The sequence below is a fragment of the Tribolium castaneum genome, chromosome 9, assembly GCF_031307605.1.
Source record: "Tribolium castaneum strain GA2 chromosome 9, icTriCast1.1, whole genome shotgun sequence".
Taxonomy (NCBI): Eukaryota; Metazoa; Arthropoda; class Insecta; order Coleoptera; family Tenebrionidae; genus Tribolium; species Tribolium castaneum.
This window is the reverse complement of record NC_087402.1, coordinates 6,978,041-6,996,962: the sequence shown is the minus strand read 5'-3', so window position 1 is coordinate 6,996,962 and position 18,922 is coordinate 6,978,041. Positions and strand designations below refer to the sequence as shown.

The following is an 18,922-nucleotide window of genomic DNA, read 5'->3' as shown; positions in this document are numbered from 1 at the left end:
CATGTCCCTCTACACAGGGCTCTCAAACCACAACTTCCCCTGACAAACGTGCCATGGTTGTTCTGCCAACCACGCGTTACATTCAACGCATTCGAGGGATTGACACCCACGCAAAAAATAAACGCAGGTGGAACGCTGATTAAGATATGAAAAGATCAAAGAACCTTGCGGTTTGCTAGACGATATTAGGACGGTGAGGAGCGTAATCGAATTTTCATAACGGAATTACAGCAAGGCTCGGCTATTGATTGCTTTAAAGCCGAGCTCTTTTACATACGCAGAAAGGGACCCCATTTAAGAACTGTCTCGAGCTTTGCTATTATTTATCGGTCTTAAAAAATAAAATCGAATTAAATTAGAAATCAATGGAGATTTATGAATTAATTAATAACAGCCTCTATTTATAATTAATAATTTCTAAAATTAAATCAAATCGAGAGAATCAAGATCAGTTTTTATGATTCCGTGCAGGTAATTTTTCTAAATTGAGCCATTGATCAACACATAAGTGAAGGAAAAATTATTTTCAACTCGAATTTTTCGGGATTTCAGAGATGTAAATTAATTGACCAATTTGTTACATGGTGAACTATAGCAAAAATTCTTTGGATCTATGAGAACTAAATCTGTGGATGTTTGGACGAATACATTTTTGCTCAGAAAGTGCACGTCAAGCTTGTGAATGTTTAAAAAAAACAACTATAGTTGTTTTGCAACTTTCGATCTACTTAAAAATCACTTTAAAGCACGTCGTATTTAACATAAAATTAAAACAAAAGCAAAAAAAAATTAAAACAAAAACAAAAAAATAGGAAAAAAACTAAAACAAAAACAAAAAAATACATTAAAACATCCAAAACTAATTGTTTGGACAAAAAAAACTTTTTAGTAATTTGTGGCTCTAACGACGGCTCTAAAAATATGCTCGCAGGCATATTTTTAACGAATCTGTAACAGAATTTTGCCGTTTTGCTGTTACAATTATGTATGGTCTGTTTTACGTTCTAAGATAACTTTTTATTTTCTGCCAAAAGGACACTATGATATTTAAATCAGGGCTATTTGCTGGTCAAGACATAACTTTAATGTAGGAATTACCAAATTATTGTTTCAAAAGTTTTGCTGTGGAACAAGAAACATTATTTTTTTCAAAAATAAAAATACCTTCGGAATAATATAAATTATTAGTCATTATATGTGCACTACCACTTAGTTTTGATCCACAGAGTTCTAGTAAAGAACAGCAGTGAGTAATGTGTTTTTTTGATTAGTGGAAATAATTATTTTGAAAAGTAACATTTTATTATTCATTTGTGTTTATTTTATTAAAACCAAGAGCTTTTTTTCACGATCTGCGGCAACAAGAACAATTAGAATATGTTTTTGCAATCTATAAAGCAATGATTTTTCTTAAATGTTTCTGTGGCAACTTTTACAAATTTTTACTAAGTGCCCCAGTAATCACAAGTCGTGTTTTTTCAGGACTTTTTCCTTTAATAACTATGATACCTCGGATCCATCTACTTGAATAATCTGTGCCATTGAAGAATTGTCTATATTCAGTTTTTTTACAATTTGTGTACTAACTAAAAAACAAATACTTGTGGACACATGCGATCATTTGGTTTGCGTTATAGTTTCTGTGATTTAGTTTAGTAGTAATAAAATTCAAATAGTAAAATTAAAAATTTGCTTTTGCTTAGAAGCTTTTTTTCAAAGGGTAAGTCCAGCTGGAGCTTTTCTTCTTGCTTTAGCTTGTTCAGCTAATTTATTTTTTACATCTTGGACACGGACAATATGCCAAGCATAAAGGACTAGAGAACGAATAATATTAAATACTTGAACTCGAAGGTAATAGGAATAGTATTGAGAACAGGCATCATCATATGGTGAAAGTTCAGGAAATATTGCAGGCCACGTTTTTAGATTATTATCTGGTGATGCGCTTCTTCCATTTACTTAATTTTTGTTGTTGTTTATAGCTGTCTTCGCACTTTTGGAGTTTGGACATATTTTTTCAGTAAAAAATTCACAACTAAATCGTTTTTTTTTATAAGTTATAGCCTTGCTTGAGTTATTGTGGTCTTGACATTTCCAGCTTCGAGAAAAGTGCAATTTGAAAATTTTACGCTTGAAAATGTAGAAAAATGTGTGCGTTTTATAGGGCTCGTAAAGTAATGAGCCCATTTCTGCATTGCTGCTCTTTGCATATAAAATACGTGTTGAATATTTACACAATTTCTTGGCTATTTCATTGTCCATACCTTTCAAGGACTAAAAGTTGAGTTCGTAATTATGATTTTTTCTTCCAAACGCTGCAAAATTTCGTGATCAAAGCATTTATTGAAGGCGGCTTTTTGTAACTTTTCCGTCCGAAAGTTGGGTAAATGTCGCTTCAGCGTAAAATTGTTGAATGTGAAGCATTTATGAAATTCAATTAATCATGGCCTAGCAGAGCGTTTTCTCTTTTATAAATTGACCTATGAATCATTTACCTCAACGACCACTGGTGGATGTTTTCGAGCGTACATTCGCACGACGACGCGACTTAAGGGCGCCAGTTTCGCCTTGTCCGCCTTTTTTTCCTGCTACGTCCTCCGTCTAGACGCTGCGCTTGATCTGGTTCAGTTGCAGGAATCTGATATTGGGAAAATATTGCTTCGAACGTATTGGACAGTTTTCACTGTTTCAGTTCAATCGGATGCCACCGTAATTGCCTCAAATGAATACAATGGGTGTTAAATTTATTGACAGTGGATTTTCCGGTGTTTTTCCCCGACAAAACGTTGAATAGCAATTATTCAATTATCAGATAACCCGACTGTTAAGCGACCACACGCGTCTTCGCACTTATTGCACCCTCGGAATGTCGCCCGTTTTATTGTCGTGTCAAAGAGGGCCTTGTTGTTTAAGCGTTTTCTCCCCTTGTTGTAAAGTAAATGGGTATTTCCTTCTAATAAAATATTCAAATGTATAATAGCATTCCGACTTAAATTCAACACCTTTCTCCATACTGAATTATTAATTGTCTTAACAGCGCCATTAACTTAAGTGATTTAATAATTCGGATATTAAATTGTGCCACTTCATTCCCACCCTAACTAACCACCAACAAACATATCAAAGTTTAAACCCACGTTCATTCTTTCAATTTCATCAAGGTAAGCAATGCTAGATAAGTTTAACTGACCGGTGAAAATAAAGGGAAGTGATTACTGAACCGCTGGATGGAATTTCAGCTGATGGAATGAGATTTCTTCCGAAATCCGCGACTCGGATTCCATTTTTTCCCTCCAGTTCTCCCACAAAGAAGACAAAACAAAGCTAATCTCTTATTTAAACATACCTAATCTGCCAGGGGTCCAAAAAGAATCGTATTGATCGGAAATATTCGCATTATACGTTGGTAATAATTAATAATAAATCCTTTCAAACCCTGAATTTTAAATGAGTGTCAATTCTCGGTTGGCAAAATTTAATCGCAAATGCGCGAACCGTCACAATTGAAATAATAATTCGCCCTAAATATTCTAGTTGTGTCATGAATTTTGTGTTTTTGTATTAACATGTCATGCGTTCGTGATGACAAAGAAAATACAATTTGAGACTAATTCCAGTTTATTACGATGCTTTCACGCAACTCAATGTTTAGTTTATTGAAATCGCGAATTTGGCAGAACTGATTGGCATGAGAATCGCCTCTTGGGATGCGGCCTAGACAGCGATTGAATTGAATTATCAGCGGGATGTTTGCCATCAATTAATTCACGGTCATTGCGTTGCTAATTTCTGTGTCAATTTTCGTAATTTGTCTAATCGCGAGTTTCGAACTTTAAATATGGCACGAATGTAATGTTGATATAGAGTTGGTTAAAACTTTCTGCAATATTCAAACGGATAAACTGATATAGTGCTGTAATAATGTAGGTGCTTTGCAAATAGTTTCAGACATAAATCACACGTTTCCTTTGGCTGGAACGGCCATAATTACTGTTGTGGGTTCGAGGTTTTTTGTAATAAAATCAAAACATGTCATGGGGTTGAAATAAATCGAAGAAATGCTCTGTTTCACAATTTGAATGTATCGCACGTTCGGGTTCTTGAAGATTCAATTCAGTAAATCGAGGAAAAGGTTTTTGTAGTGGTAAAATCGATCGTGCTTATAGTTATCATAAAAAGATAGGCGAAGCTGAAGGGTTTAAGATTGGAGATTAATGCGTAATGTCGTAGCGAGCGAAGCAGTCAAGTCCGATAAGAAAAATCAATGTTACTACTAATAGCTCTAATTTTCCGATAATGTCTCCAATGAACCTTTCGCAGGGACTGTGTTCAGCTTTCGACTTGCAAATTGGTTCGTCCCCATTTTTATCTTGCGGAACCCGTACATCCAAGAGTTTTATTAAATTATAAACGTTTCGGCTAAAGTACTACTTCCTTTGATCGCGATAGCGCACGTTCTGCACTGCAGGTAGATACAATCCACAAACTTTGCACTCATTTATAAATCGGCTCACAATTGATTACTTGGAATAAGCACAGAAAGGAAACTCGCGCTGAAATGTCACGTCGTATATAAAGCGCCAAAACTACCGTTCCCAAATCCGAAGCAATCAAATGGACTAAACTTGGATCTGTGACTCCAAAATCGGATTTCCCGAGGCTCCTCGAATTTTTTACCGCATTTCTTACTAGGATAATTTCACGAGTTTCTCGTTATCACAATTGATATCTTCTCAGCGTCTGGCCTAAGCACGAATCAATTAATTGCAGAAATTTCCAGTGGCTGATTAAATCGAGTTGTGCGAAACCATAATTACCTAATCTACTTGAAAGCACCCGATTCTACCGTTAAGCAACTCTACCATGAAATCGAATATTGTCAAGTGCCATCAAGTAGTCTTATAATTAATGTAAGGAAACGGAAGAGCCTTTATAGCTCCCCACCTGTACACACCTGACTGTAATTATTATTTTTCGCAACAAACATCGAGGGAAATCGGAGCGGAACGAAAGTTTAAGTTTCACATAGGGGCGCTTATCGAAAGATAATTTTGTTATTACAAGTTGCCACGAAATGAAAAAGTTGCGAGAAATAACATGATTTGGTTCGAAAGTCTTTTCACATCACATTAGTAGGAATCAAAACACATAAATGTGCCTCGTGAACGGAGGGAAAGCACAACGTTACAGCAAGATAAATACTGTGTGTTTTATTAAGGCATTATTTAAATTTATAATTTTCGCATGAAGGAAACTTTAAGGTGTTCTCCACGCAATCAGATGGCAAAAAAAGCCTCCGAAGGGAGATAAGTTACAATGGCTTGCTTTATCTTTACACACGCACTGTGTAAATTTTTAGAAAGCCTTGATTACTCCACTTTCTTGTTCTCTTTTCTGTGATTCTAAATCACTTTAAATTTTTATCAGGAATTGCGATTTCCGTTGCTTGTGGATTAAACTTTGAATGAAAATTTGTTGTTAGGCAGACCTGGTAACACCTCAAGTTCCGGAAACGGATAACTTTGTAATTCCATGTAAGTCGACTGGCTTATGCAAGTAACTATTTGTAGGAACTGTGAAAAATTCAAACAGAGCTCCTTTGTTTGAGGTGTTTTTGCACAATTGTAACCCGTTTTGTTCCAGCATCAGGCAAATGTTAATTAATTATCTCCACTTTTGCAAATTAAAAAATTCAGATGAATTAATATCCGGCGCTTGAAGAGTATCAAGTGTAAATAATTAAATTATACCTGTGTACCTCCCTCGGGACGCAGATTAAGCTTACTGTTCTCTGACAATTTACTCTTAATTACGCTAAAAGGGTATTTCGCGGAGAGAAGCGTAACCATGTCCCATATTTTAATTTCGTATTTTGTAATTGGACCGAATACTTGCCAACTTCTTTGGGAGAACAATAGGCGGTAAGTTCGGGTGATAAATTTCGGGAAAGCACTCCCCCATATAAACAACTAGACGGTATTGTGTTCCTGATTAATGCAAATCATTAATTGGTCTTTGTTCCTAAGCGAACGTTTAAAAATTCGGGATGATGACTACATTAATGTAAGTGATAATAAACAGGAAAAAGTTATAACAGTGCAAGTGGCGTTGCAAAAAGCGTAGGAAAGCTTTTTCGGGGGAATTTATGTCGGCCCTTTTATTATTGTTACGTTTTTGCTGATCAAATGACATGCAAACAAAAAATTCCCCTGAAATATTAAAAAGCCAACATCATGTCCTGGCGCTACATTAAAACTCCATCCGTATTTATGACCGTTATTATTTTAGTAATGAACTTTTACATGAAATATCCGAGCGGTTCCGTGAGTTATTACGCCAAATTCGTGATTTATTCCGTACGCAGGACATTTAATTTTTATTTGAGCCTCTTAGAGACACACTCTTACTTGGAAATTAATCTGGCTAAAAGCTTCCCGAAATCTCGTGCAGTTTCCGAGTGAGTTTGTCAATTCGGTTCGAACTAGTGAAAGTGGGAGAAATTTCACGCGAAATCCGAATAAATTACACAATTTTAGACACTTATCTGATTCAGGGTCCATAGAAGTAACCCTTTTCGGGGGAAAGTTGGCTCAAGTCCAATTTTTCCGACTGCATTGTGCATAAATCGAACTATTGATAAACTGTGCACAAAATTCGGAGAAAACAAATGGTGCATGAATAGGGGATGAAACAAATTAAGATCGGTATCGCAGAGCTTTCCTAGATTGAGTGTCTATAGTTGAATTACTTTACTTTCCTCCCCTCGTGGGCAAATGTTTGAGACTTGCCTCTTCCGATAGCATCTGCAATATCCAAAAATATCAACAATTCCCCGAACTCGCAATTGGAGAGTATTTATCGGTTTTAAATAGTCCGAACTATAAATTTCCCCCGAAATGGGTGTTTCCGAATTATTCGCGATACTGCTGGATTTATGGCAAAAATAATCTCGGCGCGTTCTCTATTGATTAAACATCACATCAGTGGTGTTTGCAAAAGTGATGAGAGTTTGAAGTGTGGCAGTTCTTTCGGCAAAACTGCGTCTTTAATCAAAGCTGCAGAGACAAAGCAGTTATCGATCGCTCTCTACGATATATGAGACGAAAGGGTTTGAGGAGGCTTTTTGTCGTGATTAACGAAAGAAGATGCAAGTGTTTCCGCCGTAGAAGCTTTTTGCGAGTAATTATTTAAGTGTCTACGACACGAATCCTCGGACCTCAATAAATATCGAACACCATTTGCTTTCCTCGAGATTCGCCAACCCTGCATCTACACAAACACCCAGTCATCACAAATTTTACATAGAATTAAGCAATCGCACGATGTTCCAAAAATAGAGCGGAAAATATTAAACATTAGTAGGGCCATTACATCGGAAAGAGGGACGTTTTATGATTATTTTACTTCGAGGCATTTATAATTTACGATGGACTAATTTTATCCCTGTTCGACAATTACAGAAGTCGTTTTGTGAAAATTGAATCATTTTTTATTTATCCCGTTTGTTCCGTGTGTTTTTCTAAGGAGTTCAGACGTAATAAAATTTTTATCGCTTGCTGTGCTATGACAACTAGCAATTATTTATTTTCAAAGTGTCACATTGTCTTGAACGAGCCCAGTACAAATAAAACCTCCATCTCTTCCATTACTTTATTAAAACGCCTGAAAAATATGAGCTAAAGTGCCACTATCTGTACGTTTTATTTTGTCGATTTCAATTACGCTTAAACAACAGGAACGTTCGATTATATCCGATTAACCAGATCAATTAAAAAACTTTAACCGCCTCTCGGCCCACATTTTTTTAATTAAACTTTCAGTGTGAATTTAAGACGTTTAATTTCGCGAGGAGTTAATTTTATTCGCTTGATAATTTTGTTTTAGACTGCTGCAGTTAATGATCTTAGTTTGTGCACACGGAGGAAATTAAAATCAAATTTTATGTAGCAATATTAAAGCTTCCTTTGAAACAAAAGTTTCCGAAGAAGCCCAATGAAAAACTTGCCTGTAATCCACTACCTAGCTCTTTAGATAATTGCCTTTTTCCAAGACAAAGCTATCGGTAAAAATTTAACGAAAGACTGCAGTTGTAGATAAAGTTAACAAAGCCTGGTCGGTTTAAATTATAATTTTCGTGTAATAACGTGTACTTTCAAGAAAACGCTGATAAACCCCGTGTCAGCGATTTCCCCAAGACCTCTTATAAATCCCGCCCGTATCAGATAATTCGCTTATCTTTGACAAACTGGGGACCTGATTTGTATATTGGAGACGTTGTGATAAATATATAGGTGTTCGAAATCGGTGGTTAAAGTTACGTCTTGGATATTAAGCCATTAATGTAAATTCTGTGCTTCGGCGAAGTTTCGCTTTAGCACGAACCACAACAATTGGATAACTCTACAATTCCTGTGTTGCATTAGCAGTCTGCGAACTTCCAACATTACTGAAGAATTAACGCTTTAATGTTCGTTTCAAATTTTCTAAAATCTGACAAGTTGATATGAGCAGACGGATGAAATAATGTCGGGAGACAAACTCGTGGAAATGTATAATGAAGCACAGGTTTAATCTAATCCGAAACAGGAATAGTTTGTGTTACATGCTAAACCGTAGATAAATAAACCCAAACGTATTATTCTACATCATTGGAATAGATAAGGATTTAACCACAATCCATGTTAATTTTGTCACGTTTCAGGAGCCGGGACATGACCTGTTTTTTTTTTAATTAAAATTCTTCGATTCTAGAGCGTCGTAAACACAAATCCTTAAGTTGCGCTAATTAGACTTTGCTCAGAATCATTAAACACCATAGTAAAACAAGTAAGCTGTTTCTCTATAACTGGGGAGTTTACACACAATTTAATTATCGATAGGATTCTGTGAGGTAGCGCTCGGTTAAATTAAATTAATTGTAAGACGTTTTAAAATTTGATGATGTAGTCGCAAAGTCCCGAATCTCTTTGTGTACACAACAAACCTGCTCGCTTAATTAATACGATCTAATTAGCTTCTTGTATCAAGTTTCATCTATTGGTGATTTTTCTGCTGTGACTATGGTGTTGTATCACTTGCCTGCGATTCTTAAAAAATCAAAATCTTCAATCTTCAAATCGGATTTGTGGGTGGGCGCTTTAGTAACATCGTTGTTCCATTATCGCAACATTGATTAACGATTTTAACGTAAAAGTCATACTTTCAACTTTGATAACTTTCCGAACATTGCATTTCCGCAAAAATGTCAATAGAAAAGGCAGCTCGAACTTTGCTAATTATTGTAACCTGTTATGTTCCATTATGGAAATTGCTACCTCAATTTGGTTTCCGGAGGCTAATTAAACTTGCAATATTTCAACTAAATTGAGTTCTTGTGAGGACATATTTTGCGTTTAATGTGTAGGAATTTTTTCCGGGAATTTTCTTCTTTCACTCACTTTAATCCTTAATATAATTAACTCGAGTCGACTAGCTAACAAGATTGTTGAAAGTTAAGCCTGAAATTTTTTACCGTCGCTTTACGTAATCACCACCAGTTTATTGTTAGCGACATTTGGCTAATAAAAATCGCCTTCCACCCTGTTTGCAACTGCACGCTATTCCAATTCTATTCACACAAACTGGGAAAAATCCCAATCGTTTGAGTTTTTTTTCGTGCGCGTACACTAGTTCAGAGAATTACCCCTAAAGCTGGACTATAAGCTTTGTAAACATGAAACTAGTCGCTCAACAATCAATAAACTTTAGCAAACTTCTTGCCATTAATTAAACAACGAATCCAAAACCGTGCAAGTGCATTTCAACCAAGACTAATTAAACCAGTATGTTGTGATTGTTGCAGTTTTAATGGCTGCTGGGTTTTGGAAACCACTGCATTAACGGATCAAATTTGTGATATTTTCGTTAATGCGTCATTTAATCGAGTTACAAGGGAGCGCTTATTGCGACAAGGAATGTCTTTAACTCGCTTGCGGACAAACTTTCTCGAGAAACTATTTTATGTAAGTTTAAACAATGTTGGGAGAAAAATGGTGGATGCGCCGGGTTAAAGACTTGTACCTTAAAACATTTTTGTCGATTGTGGAAACTGAATTTAACATTTTAACTGGGCATCGCGATCAGATTTAGCCAGTTAATATTTGGACGTTTTGTAAAAATGGTGGATGCGCCGGGCCAGAAATTAGTTCTTGTAATTTATTAAAATTAGGTCTTGTCAAACCGGCCCACGGCGTAATTATCTGTTGATCCCGCAATTTTAAGTTTTTCAATTAAAGTTTGCGAGTAAAGTTTGGACGTGCGAATTAATTTTTAATATTTGCAAAATTTGCAACCTGGGAAATTGTGCGTGTCTTGGGTCCTCTGGAGCGCAAATGTGGCATTCGTCAGTGGCAGGAGGAGAGTCCACGTAATAAAGAAGATAATGTGATACATGGTCTTGCACTTAGCCGGCTTATCACTAACCCTGAGGGTTGTATATCAATTAGGTTGTATGAAATTGTCAAATTGGAGCGTTTGATGGAGCTAGATGTAGATGAAGTTTAGATTTTTGGGTCGTCTGGCGGGAGCGGGTGAGAATTTATTTAACCAATAAATTTTCACACGCGCGTATTTAAGAGGATCGTTTATAAGGTGGGATTTATCGTTCCCACGTTTGTACACACAGAAGGTAAAGAATTCCGAATTAGGTTTTTAATTAAATCCCTATTCATTACCCTTTATCCGGACACAATTGTGTTCGGGGAATTTAGATGTAAAAGCGCGGTTTCGCAGCAAAACCAATCAAAAGTGCTATTTGGCCAAAACTGTACTCTGTATCGAATTCCGGTGTCGGGTTACAATAACTGTCAAATACAAGGAGTAGCGAGATGTCACCGTATGAAGGGCACATCGCATCCATTGTCTCAATTCTTTTGTGGCTCGTACAATGGAATTGGGGCTTGGTGCACTTGAGCACGCGTTACTTTCAAAGAGATCGAGGGCCATCAGGAATTATGCGGGTTTTTCAGCGACATCGGAAATTTTTACTGAAAAATTCAGACGAGATCGCATTTCCTCATTTAAAATTCGCCCTTATGCAAATCGAGCGGCTGACAAATATAATAATGTATTCGAGGTTTGGCGTGAATTCCCTTTAGGAGGCGGTGACGATCTCGGTTACAGAGTATTTCACTTTGGACCTGTTTACCGTGGGGTATTCTGATTTTTGTCTTGACATCTGTGCTTTTCGCACGCTGGGGATTAATTAATCACTGATCGATTTAAAGTGCTCGGACAGAGACAGAAAAGTTTATTGTTAAATCTTGACTGTTCCAATTTTTACACCGTTGATTTAAAATTTTCACAAATTGTAATGGATGGCAGCTAATATTTTAATAAAAATGCTTGTTACACAATTATGGCATATTGCACGCACATAAAATGTTCTGCCACATTTATTGTCATAATTATAAATCAACGGCGAAATGAGCCAGATGGTAATTTATAACACGGAGATGTTTAGAATATTTGTTGGAGTTGGTGACGTTTATGACATTTTAACTCATAACTTTCTTTAATAAGTCATTTTGGTTAAAGAGCCTGCCTGAACTAATTTATTATATAGCCGGGTCTGGAGCTTCTTGTCTTGTGAAATAATTATAAAAAATCAGCCAACAGAGACTTTCTGCTTTAATTAAACAAAAATTTTGAGTTGAAAATAGCAACATAAATTAAAATTCTGTATTAACTTCGACACGAAAATCATTTTTACGTAAAAAACGCTCAGAGAGCCATTAATAAAATGTAATTTACTGTGTAAAAAACTCGCCCTTTGAAGCACATGTATCCTGAAATTCCATTTACTATTTCAACGTGCTTTATCATAGACCATTTTGAAAGTCTAGCTTTATTTCCCTGCGGTGGAATTGAGCAAGACAAAGAATTTTATGGTTTTACGTTTGGTTTAAACTATTCCATCTAAGCCTTAAAATAGCACTCCTGTTGATAAAGCTTCTAAAAATTTATTCTGGTTTGTTGTTAATTTCCTGTCAACATTTTGCACATAAGTGCCGTCATTATCGTCTCGCTAACAACAACAAGTTAATTACGGTTTATTTATACGATTTTCATCGTAATTATAAAACGTGACGATGGAGTGATGAGGCTTTCAGCCACAACTTGCATCAATAAATATTCTAGATTCGGTAAAAGTTTGAGTGTTGTTTAATCGCAACTGAATTTATTGGCCATTACATAATGTTTCACAATATAAGAACTTGAAAAATGCTGGTACTAATTTGTAATTTAGGGAAATGCGTTAACCGCAATTTATAACCTCGTACGTTTTCCTCGATTCCATTATTCCTAACGATCGTTTCTTTCCGCATGACTATTTTTTAAGAAAATCGGAATTAATTGACTCGTATAAATACCACCAAAGAATTTTAATTGAATTAAATTAGAATTTTGGCCGATAGCTCGTTAAATTATATTTTGAAATAAACTTTACGCTGTTTGTATTCTCTCGGGCCTGTCAATTAAAGTAGAATTAGAGCAAACACAGAGATTTCTTTGGATTTAGACAATTTCGTCGAGAGACATAAAGCGAAAGGAAACACTGATACGTCTCGTGTCTGAGCTGAACTACAATATGATTTGAGGCAATTTTCGCTGATTTGTAATTACAACAGTGCAATTATTTCCCCTACGTATATGCGGGATTTTGCAAGATAAATGGCCCCAGTTACTCATTATTATTTACATTGAAATATGGCAGACGTGTGGAATTTAATTATAAGCGCAGGTGAATTGAAAATAAGTCTTCAGTCGTTTTTATATTAATTTTTGGTCATTGTGAAAGATAAGACCAGTTTTTTGCGTGCGAACGTCCCATCAATTACAAAATGGGAGTCATTGAAATTTCCAATGATTCCGAAACGAGGCACGTTCGAGATATGTAACTGGAAAATCTCCGGGAAACTTATTTAAAACCGGTCATTTCGGAGGAAACGGTTGTTGGGATTTTCAGCGATCGTTCCCTACACTTGCAGCCCGTTCAAACAATCCAATAGTTTTCCTGACAATTTTTCCCCGTGTAATGGCATAAATAATTGAATTTTAATTCCCCTCGACCAAATAAATAGGCTGTCAAGACGGTTCGGCCTTCCAACCCCAACTTTGTCAAACTTCATCAAGTTTAAACTTGGTCAATGGCAACTCACACAAGCCACAATCTATTCCCCCGTCTTTTACAACTTGATCGACCGTCTATCTCTCCATCAAACAAACTTTGGGATTTCTTTCAGCGTGTAATTAATTGCAGCTTACATGCCCAACTTTGCTTATGATAAGTCATATAAAGTTTGCTCAAACTCGGCGAGCTATTCAATCGGAAAGTGCCTCATCTTTTTGTACTAAAACTTCGCTAAATAAAACCAGAGTTGAGCAGGAATGTTTTTTCCTCTCGAGATAAATTGGGACCACTTTGTTCGGTATTCAGGCTCCAATTGAATCCATTCTTGGCCTTTTGCATTGTTTTAAAGCGCGATTTTTTCGCCGGCTTGTTATCAGGGCGCCAGGGGGGAAATAATAATGATGAGTGAGTCTCTTAAATCCGCCCCTGTTAAGGTATCTAATCCGGGATTAATTAATCTTTGATGCGTGACTCGAGGTGGCAGAAAAAGTAAACAAACTTCTGGAGGCAAATCGATCCTGTGTTCCCTTGAGTTAACGAAGTGAATTATCAAATTCATGAGGTCGAGGGTCCCTGTTGTTTATCATGAAAGGACCTAACGAACGCCCTTGTTATTATTACCTAAATGAAAGGTACACCGCTCATCTCGAATACAAAGCCACAATCACACAATTTGCTCCATTCCGATAATTGGCTCTATTCGAACGACTATTTTTGCTGAATATTAACAGCTTATTGGATTTTCCAGCTTTCCACTCCTTTCTGACACGTAAACATGAGATTTCTTGAGCCAACTTTATTGCTAATTGAATGTGGGTCGCAGGTTGTGATAAAATGGAATTTTATGCAGAATTTTGGTTAAAAATGATTTTTCGCAGGAGCTCGAGCTGATAATCTCGTTGTTTAATCATGTTCCTGACTTGTGGTAGACGATAGATCCACATACCTACCATGAAACCATAATTAAATCGTCAAAATTGACGTGCTGTCGTCTCCAGCGTCTTGCAATTAACAAAAACGCTCACTTCCGTCGAGAATATTTATTTTTATTTCAATCAATATTGCAATTACGGGAACATTAGACTCGAAGAGGAACTGGGGGATAAGGAAATCTGATTATCTTTGTGATTAATTGTTGATGAAGTCAGACGTTATCGATGACCGGGACTATAACGTTTTATTAGATTCCGTAGAAATATTTCTAACGGCCGATAATTTCGATACTTTTTATTTTTATTGCGCCATAAGAGAAAAGAGAATCGACAGAATTACGAGAAATGGGAATGTTATACCGAAAATAGCGTCTGGGAGGGAGAGGTTACGTAACATGTTTTCTCACTTCTTGCCCTATTGTTTGGCGGCGGATTAAATTACAGTTAATAATCATATCCAGATGGTTCGTGTTGACATCAGATTTGGATTTAGGTCGTGTTTCCAGATACATTCTTCCACGATTTCAAGTTTGTTCGAGCCGTAAATCTAATGTTTTAAATGTAAAAAGAACGTATTTGGTTGTCATTTTTTGTTAGCTTTTTACATGAACGTAACTATCTCGAATTTTTAACAAGCTCAATTTTTAACTCTGAATTTATGTTTAGAAACGTTTCCATTTCATAAAATGCTCGCCGGCTGGAATAATAAAATAGGGGAATTTATGAAACACTATTTTCTGGCGTCTCAAAGTTGTAATTAAAAATGTTGCCTCTCCTAATGCATATTAATACATTTGGCTGTTGGAATTCGGGTCGAGCCGTTCGGGATTAAGTCTTTGATATTTCGAAAGCTCGAATAAAAAATTTTGCCAGCAAAGAATGCAAATAACTCAAGCTCTTGCAATTTCATTACAACCGTTTCCATTTCTATGGCAATTTAAGTCGTGTATATTGTCCAGAAAAAGCAAGAGATCATTAATTTTAAAAGGAGCAGAAATAAATGGTGAAGCACAACCGACTAACGAAACGCCATTTTTAACAAAGTAATAACGCTCTTTTATGCAAATTAGTCTCCGTAATTTGGTCTTCATTAATAGCTTGGCTTCTCGTTTTGGTGATAATTAGGTGTCGCGAACGCAATTCGTTGGGTCGTTTTTCGCGTATCTTTAAAAACCAGCGGTTTATCTGCGTTTACGCCGTGTTTTTTACCTTTTTATCAGCAAAATTCGCCGTTGCAGCCAATAATTTCTACAATGAAGCGGAGCAATAAACTGCGGTTGCAGTTAGGGAGATAGAACGACGAATACTAGGCCTTACACTCGTGATGTATTAGGGCTTTTTGTCATCCTAGTCCTGGACAAGTTAACAGACCATGAAATTGATGGTATCGTCTGCAAAATTTATACATTCGGACAGATTTGCCAAGGGGGCTTACGTCTGTTACGCAACAAAAAAGCCAAATTACTGCGAGGTGTCTTTGTTTTTTACGTTCCATAAACATTTTTAAGGACGATGCAAGTTGCATTTTTGATGTCTTGCAATGTGATATAGTGTGGGGTTAATGGTGTTCCGCATCATATACCGTAAAATAAGGGAGGGAAGCTTTTTGTAAGATGCAACTTGCGAACAATGCTGCATGCCTTGCATGCCTCCCTCTCCGCATTTTTAGACCCTTATCGATCCGCCGTTTGATCGACAATTTAATCGCCTGAAAATTTTTTGTCAAACACACACGACTGCCAGAATGATGTGATAATACGCGGACTTGCGACTAAGTTGATGGACCAAATAAAATAAAAATACACATCGGCTTCGCGTTCAGCCATAAAGTGGCAAAATGTCGTTCCAATTTCAAATTCAAATGCAATAAATGCGAGAACTGTGTATCATTTCATGGCGTAAAACGTTAGAATGTCACTCGGTGAAAAGTGGCACGTTTATTCGGTTTCAATACCCTTTATCAACATCCAATGTTGCGATGTTTGCTTTGTCACAGCTTATTTATTTACATTAATTTACTCAGAATTTCAACTTGTCTTATGGCAACAAGAATCCCCTTAAAACATAAATCACCTTACGCAAACAGAAATAACATGGAAAACAATGCAAACACACAAAGAAAAATGTTTCAAACTGTAATAAAGGCCGTAAATTGCCGAGTTATGAAAATAAATGTAACTGGAAATCGAAAAATCTTTGAAATGTTCGTAAATCGGGAAATGGGCTATTTATTTGAGGCAATCTTTACGACGTAAAAAATTCATCCGACAACGAGTGCATTATTTATTTCAGCTCTTTGAATATTTTATATTTCATGTGTTCGTGTGCCGTCGAGACTGACAAGAAAGGGTTTATTTTTAGAAAGGCAATAAAAAATTATTTACCCCTATACTGTACGATTATCAATGCTTAATGGAAACTTCGTTTTTCGTATGGATTTAACTTTAAGGGGATAATAAACTATTAACTAAAACCGCCAATTTGTGAGTGCTTCAGAACTACATTAAACAATATTAGAACGGACAAAACTTCCCATTAATACAGGCTGTGCCTTCTAAACTCCACATTAGAAGTATTGAAGGTTCTAATAAAGATATTTATCTGAAAGTTGGTACTGTCATAATCCGTTGAGTTTTGCCCAATGAAAATATTTTCAAGGCAGCTCTTTCGGTTATACCATTTTTAAAAAAAATGGCAGAGTTATCAATTTTTGAACTGGAAATTTAAGTATATACTACCTTAAAATAATTCTAGTAATTCAAAAAAGCATTAAAAAACATAACTTTCTATTTAAATTAAAAAACTTGATAGCGACTTTCGGTATAACCGGAAGTACTGCCATCTTGAAAATATCTTTCTTGAGCAGGACTTAAAAAATTATGATTATATACAAATTTTTACATGGCTATCATTATTAAAACTACCAATACTTCTTCTAATGTGGGGTTTAGACGCAACAGCCTGTATTTTTCTTCTTTAATATTGCTCTAGATTTTCGCGTGCCGTGTGTCTTTTTGTGCATTTATTGAATAAACAGGCACGTATTTGTCACATGTGCATGGAAATCCAATAAACAATTTCCACATGCTATAAAAAGCAATAACAATCACTTGTTTGCACATCTAACCGATGTTTAAATTTGTATGTGCGCTTACACACATGAATTTTTATTTAAATTAAAGCTTAGTGTATCCAAAATAATGCAAATATGCTATGATTTTGTCTGTGTTTGTGTTGACGAGTCGATATTTTTGTTTGTTAATTAAAATTGAATTTTCTGGGAGCAAGATGAATCCGGGACACAAAGCACTCACACAAAGACCTAATTCGATTGTCGGCATTGAAGTCACATTTTTCACAAACTGAAATTCATTTCTTTTTCATCCGACATCTTTAGCAGTAATCTAGTTCAGCGTATTCACAAAAACCTGAGACATTTTGAAGCGAGTCGTTACCTTTGAACTAAATACATTAACGTTAATTGAAAGCTTGTACTAACTCTAATTTAATTAAATCACGGATTAGTGCTAATTAAGTCGCTGTAAATTTAATAAATAAATTCGGGCAGCCACGGCGTGACTTCTTTGGACTAAATTTCAGCATATGTGTTTTCCCCTCGTTTCAGGCAACTTTCAGCGTGCTATGGGGTTCCATGTATCTCGAGTAATTGTTGTTTATGGCCCATTATACGTATTACTTAGTGCTACTCCAGCTTCCCTACGGCGACCCCCATTAAGGGCTGCTAAATGTTGTTAACTTTTCTTTATAAATCATTCGACTTTTAGCATAATTAATAATCACCTGTCGTGAAAAATGACGAAATTAATCGATGACATCACTCTTATTAACGTAGATTAAGATGGATTGGCTTAAGACACAGTAATTGGGGTGTCTGCCCACTCGTTGGCTCCTAATTGAGTTGTTATTATGTTAAGTGCGACACTTTTGATAGATTCGTCATTAGATTTATGTTTCTCCGAACCGGTGCAATATTTTATAGGAGTGCGTAAATGTCGCACTGTGGGGTTCCATGTGCAATTGCCCTTAATGCTCTTGTGCACTTTAGGCGTTTATGGCCCGTTACTATATAAAATTGATATTGGCATTTTATTAGTTTGTGATTGAATCGGAGCTAATAGATGGATTTCCGCAACGTAACGGCCTTTTTTATTCATTGTCCATTAATTGTTCCAGCGGCGCTTGCTGACAGACAACCGCAATTGACCATCCAGCCCAGCACACCAGTCGTTTCCAAAGAAGTTGGAGGCAAGCTAGCCTTAACATGTGCACCTGACGTGGAAGAATCAAGTCTCATCTCCCAGTTGGAATGGAGGGATTCAAAAAACCGTAGAATAGAGTCCACCAATAACGGGAAAAAGACTTTTTCACAGGTGAGCTTTAGCCGATTTTGCGACGTGATCAGAGTTTAAGCTCCTTACGCTAATGCTTTATTCGGTTTGCTGATTGGCGGGCCGACAATTGCCCGCAATTATTGCAGCTCCGGGGATTCGCTGCACATTTTTATGATCGATTTGGGAAAAATGCACTGCGCTAATTTATGGCTTTATGAAAATTACGAAGATTGTGTTTTCGTGTCTGGCTAAATCAATAACGAATTGAGTTCAAGGCAAGTGTCTATCAAGTCCCCATTTAACGTGTCCTTGGGTTAATTCAGACATTGAGTAAATCCGTTTTTGTGCACCCGACCTGAAATAAATGTGTAGAGAAGCAGGCACATAATTTTAACTCCAATGTAAAATTTCCATGAAATTGAACAAATTTAGCTTAATCTAAGAACATGGGAGGCTTTTGTGCGAGA

General features: G+C 36.3%; 1 protein-coding gene across 4 annotated transcripts in view; it reads left to right on the top strand.

Annotated features, from left to right (window-relative positions):
• The window catches only part of Fas2 (Fasciclin 2), a 68,141-nt gene that overhangs the window by 38,814 nt on the left and 10,405 nt on the right, over positions 1-18,922 (top strand). For 3 of the 4 annotated variants that reach the window (XM_008194122.3, XM_008194120.3, XM_015979251.2), the window contains exon 2: positions 18,298-18,494. In XM_008194122.3, coding sequence (XP_008192344.2) covers positions 18,298-18,494 — 197 coding nt within the window. Of the gene's footprint in view, positions 1-18,227; positions 18,495-18,922 lie in introns of those variants that run through there. The other variant, XM_008194121.3, reaches the window with a different exon arrangement.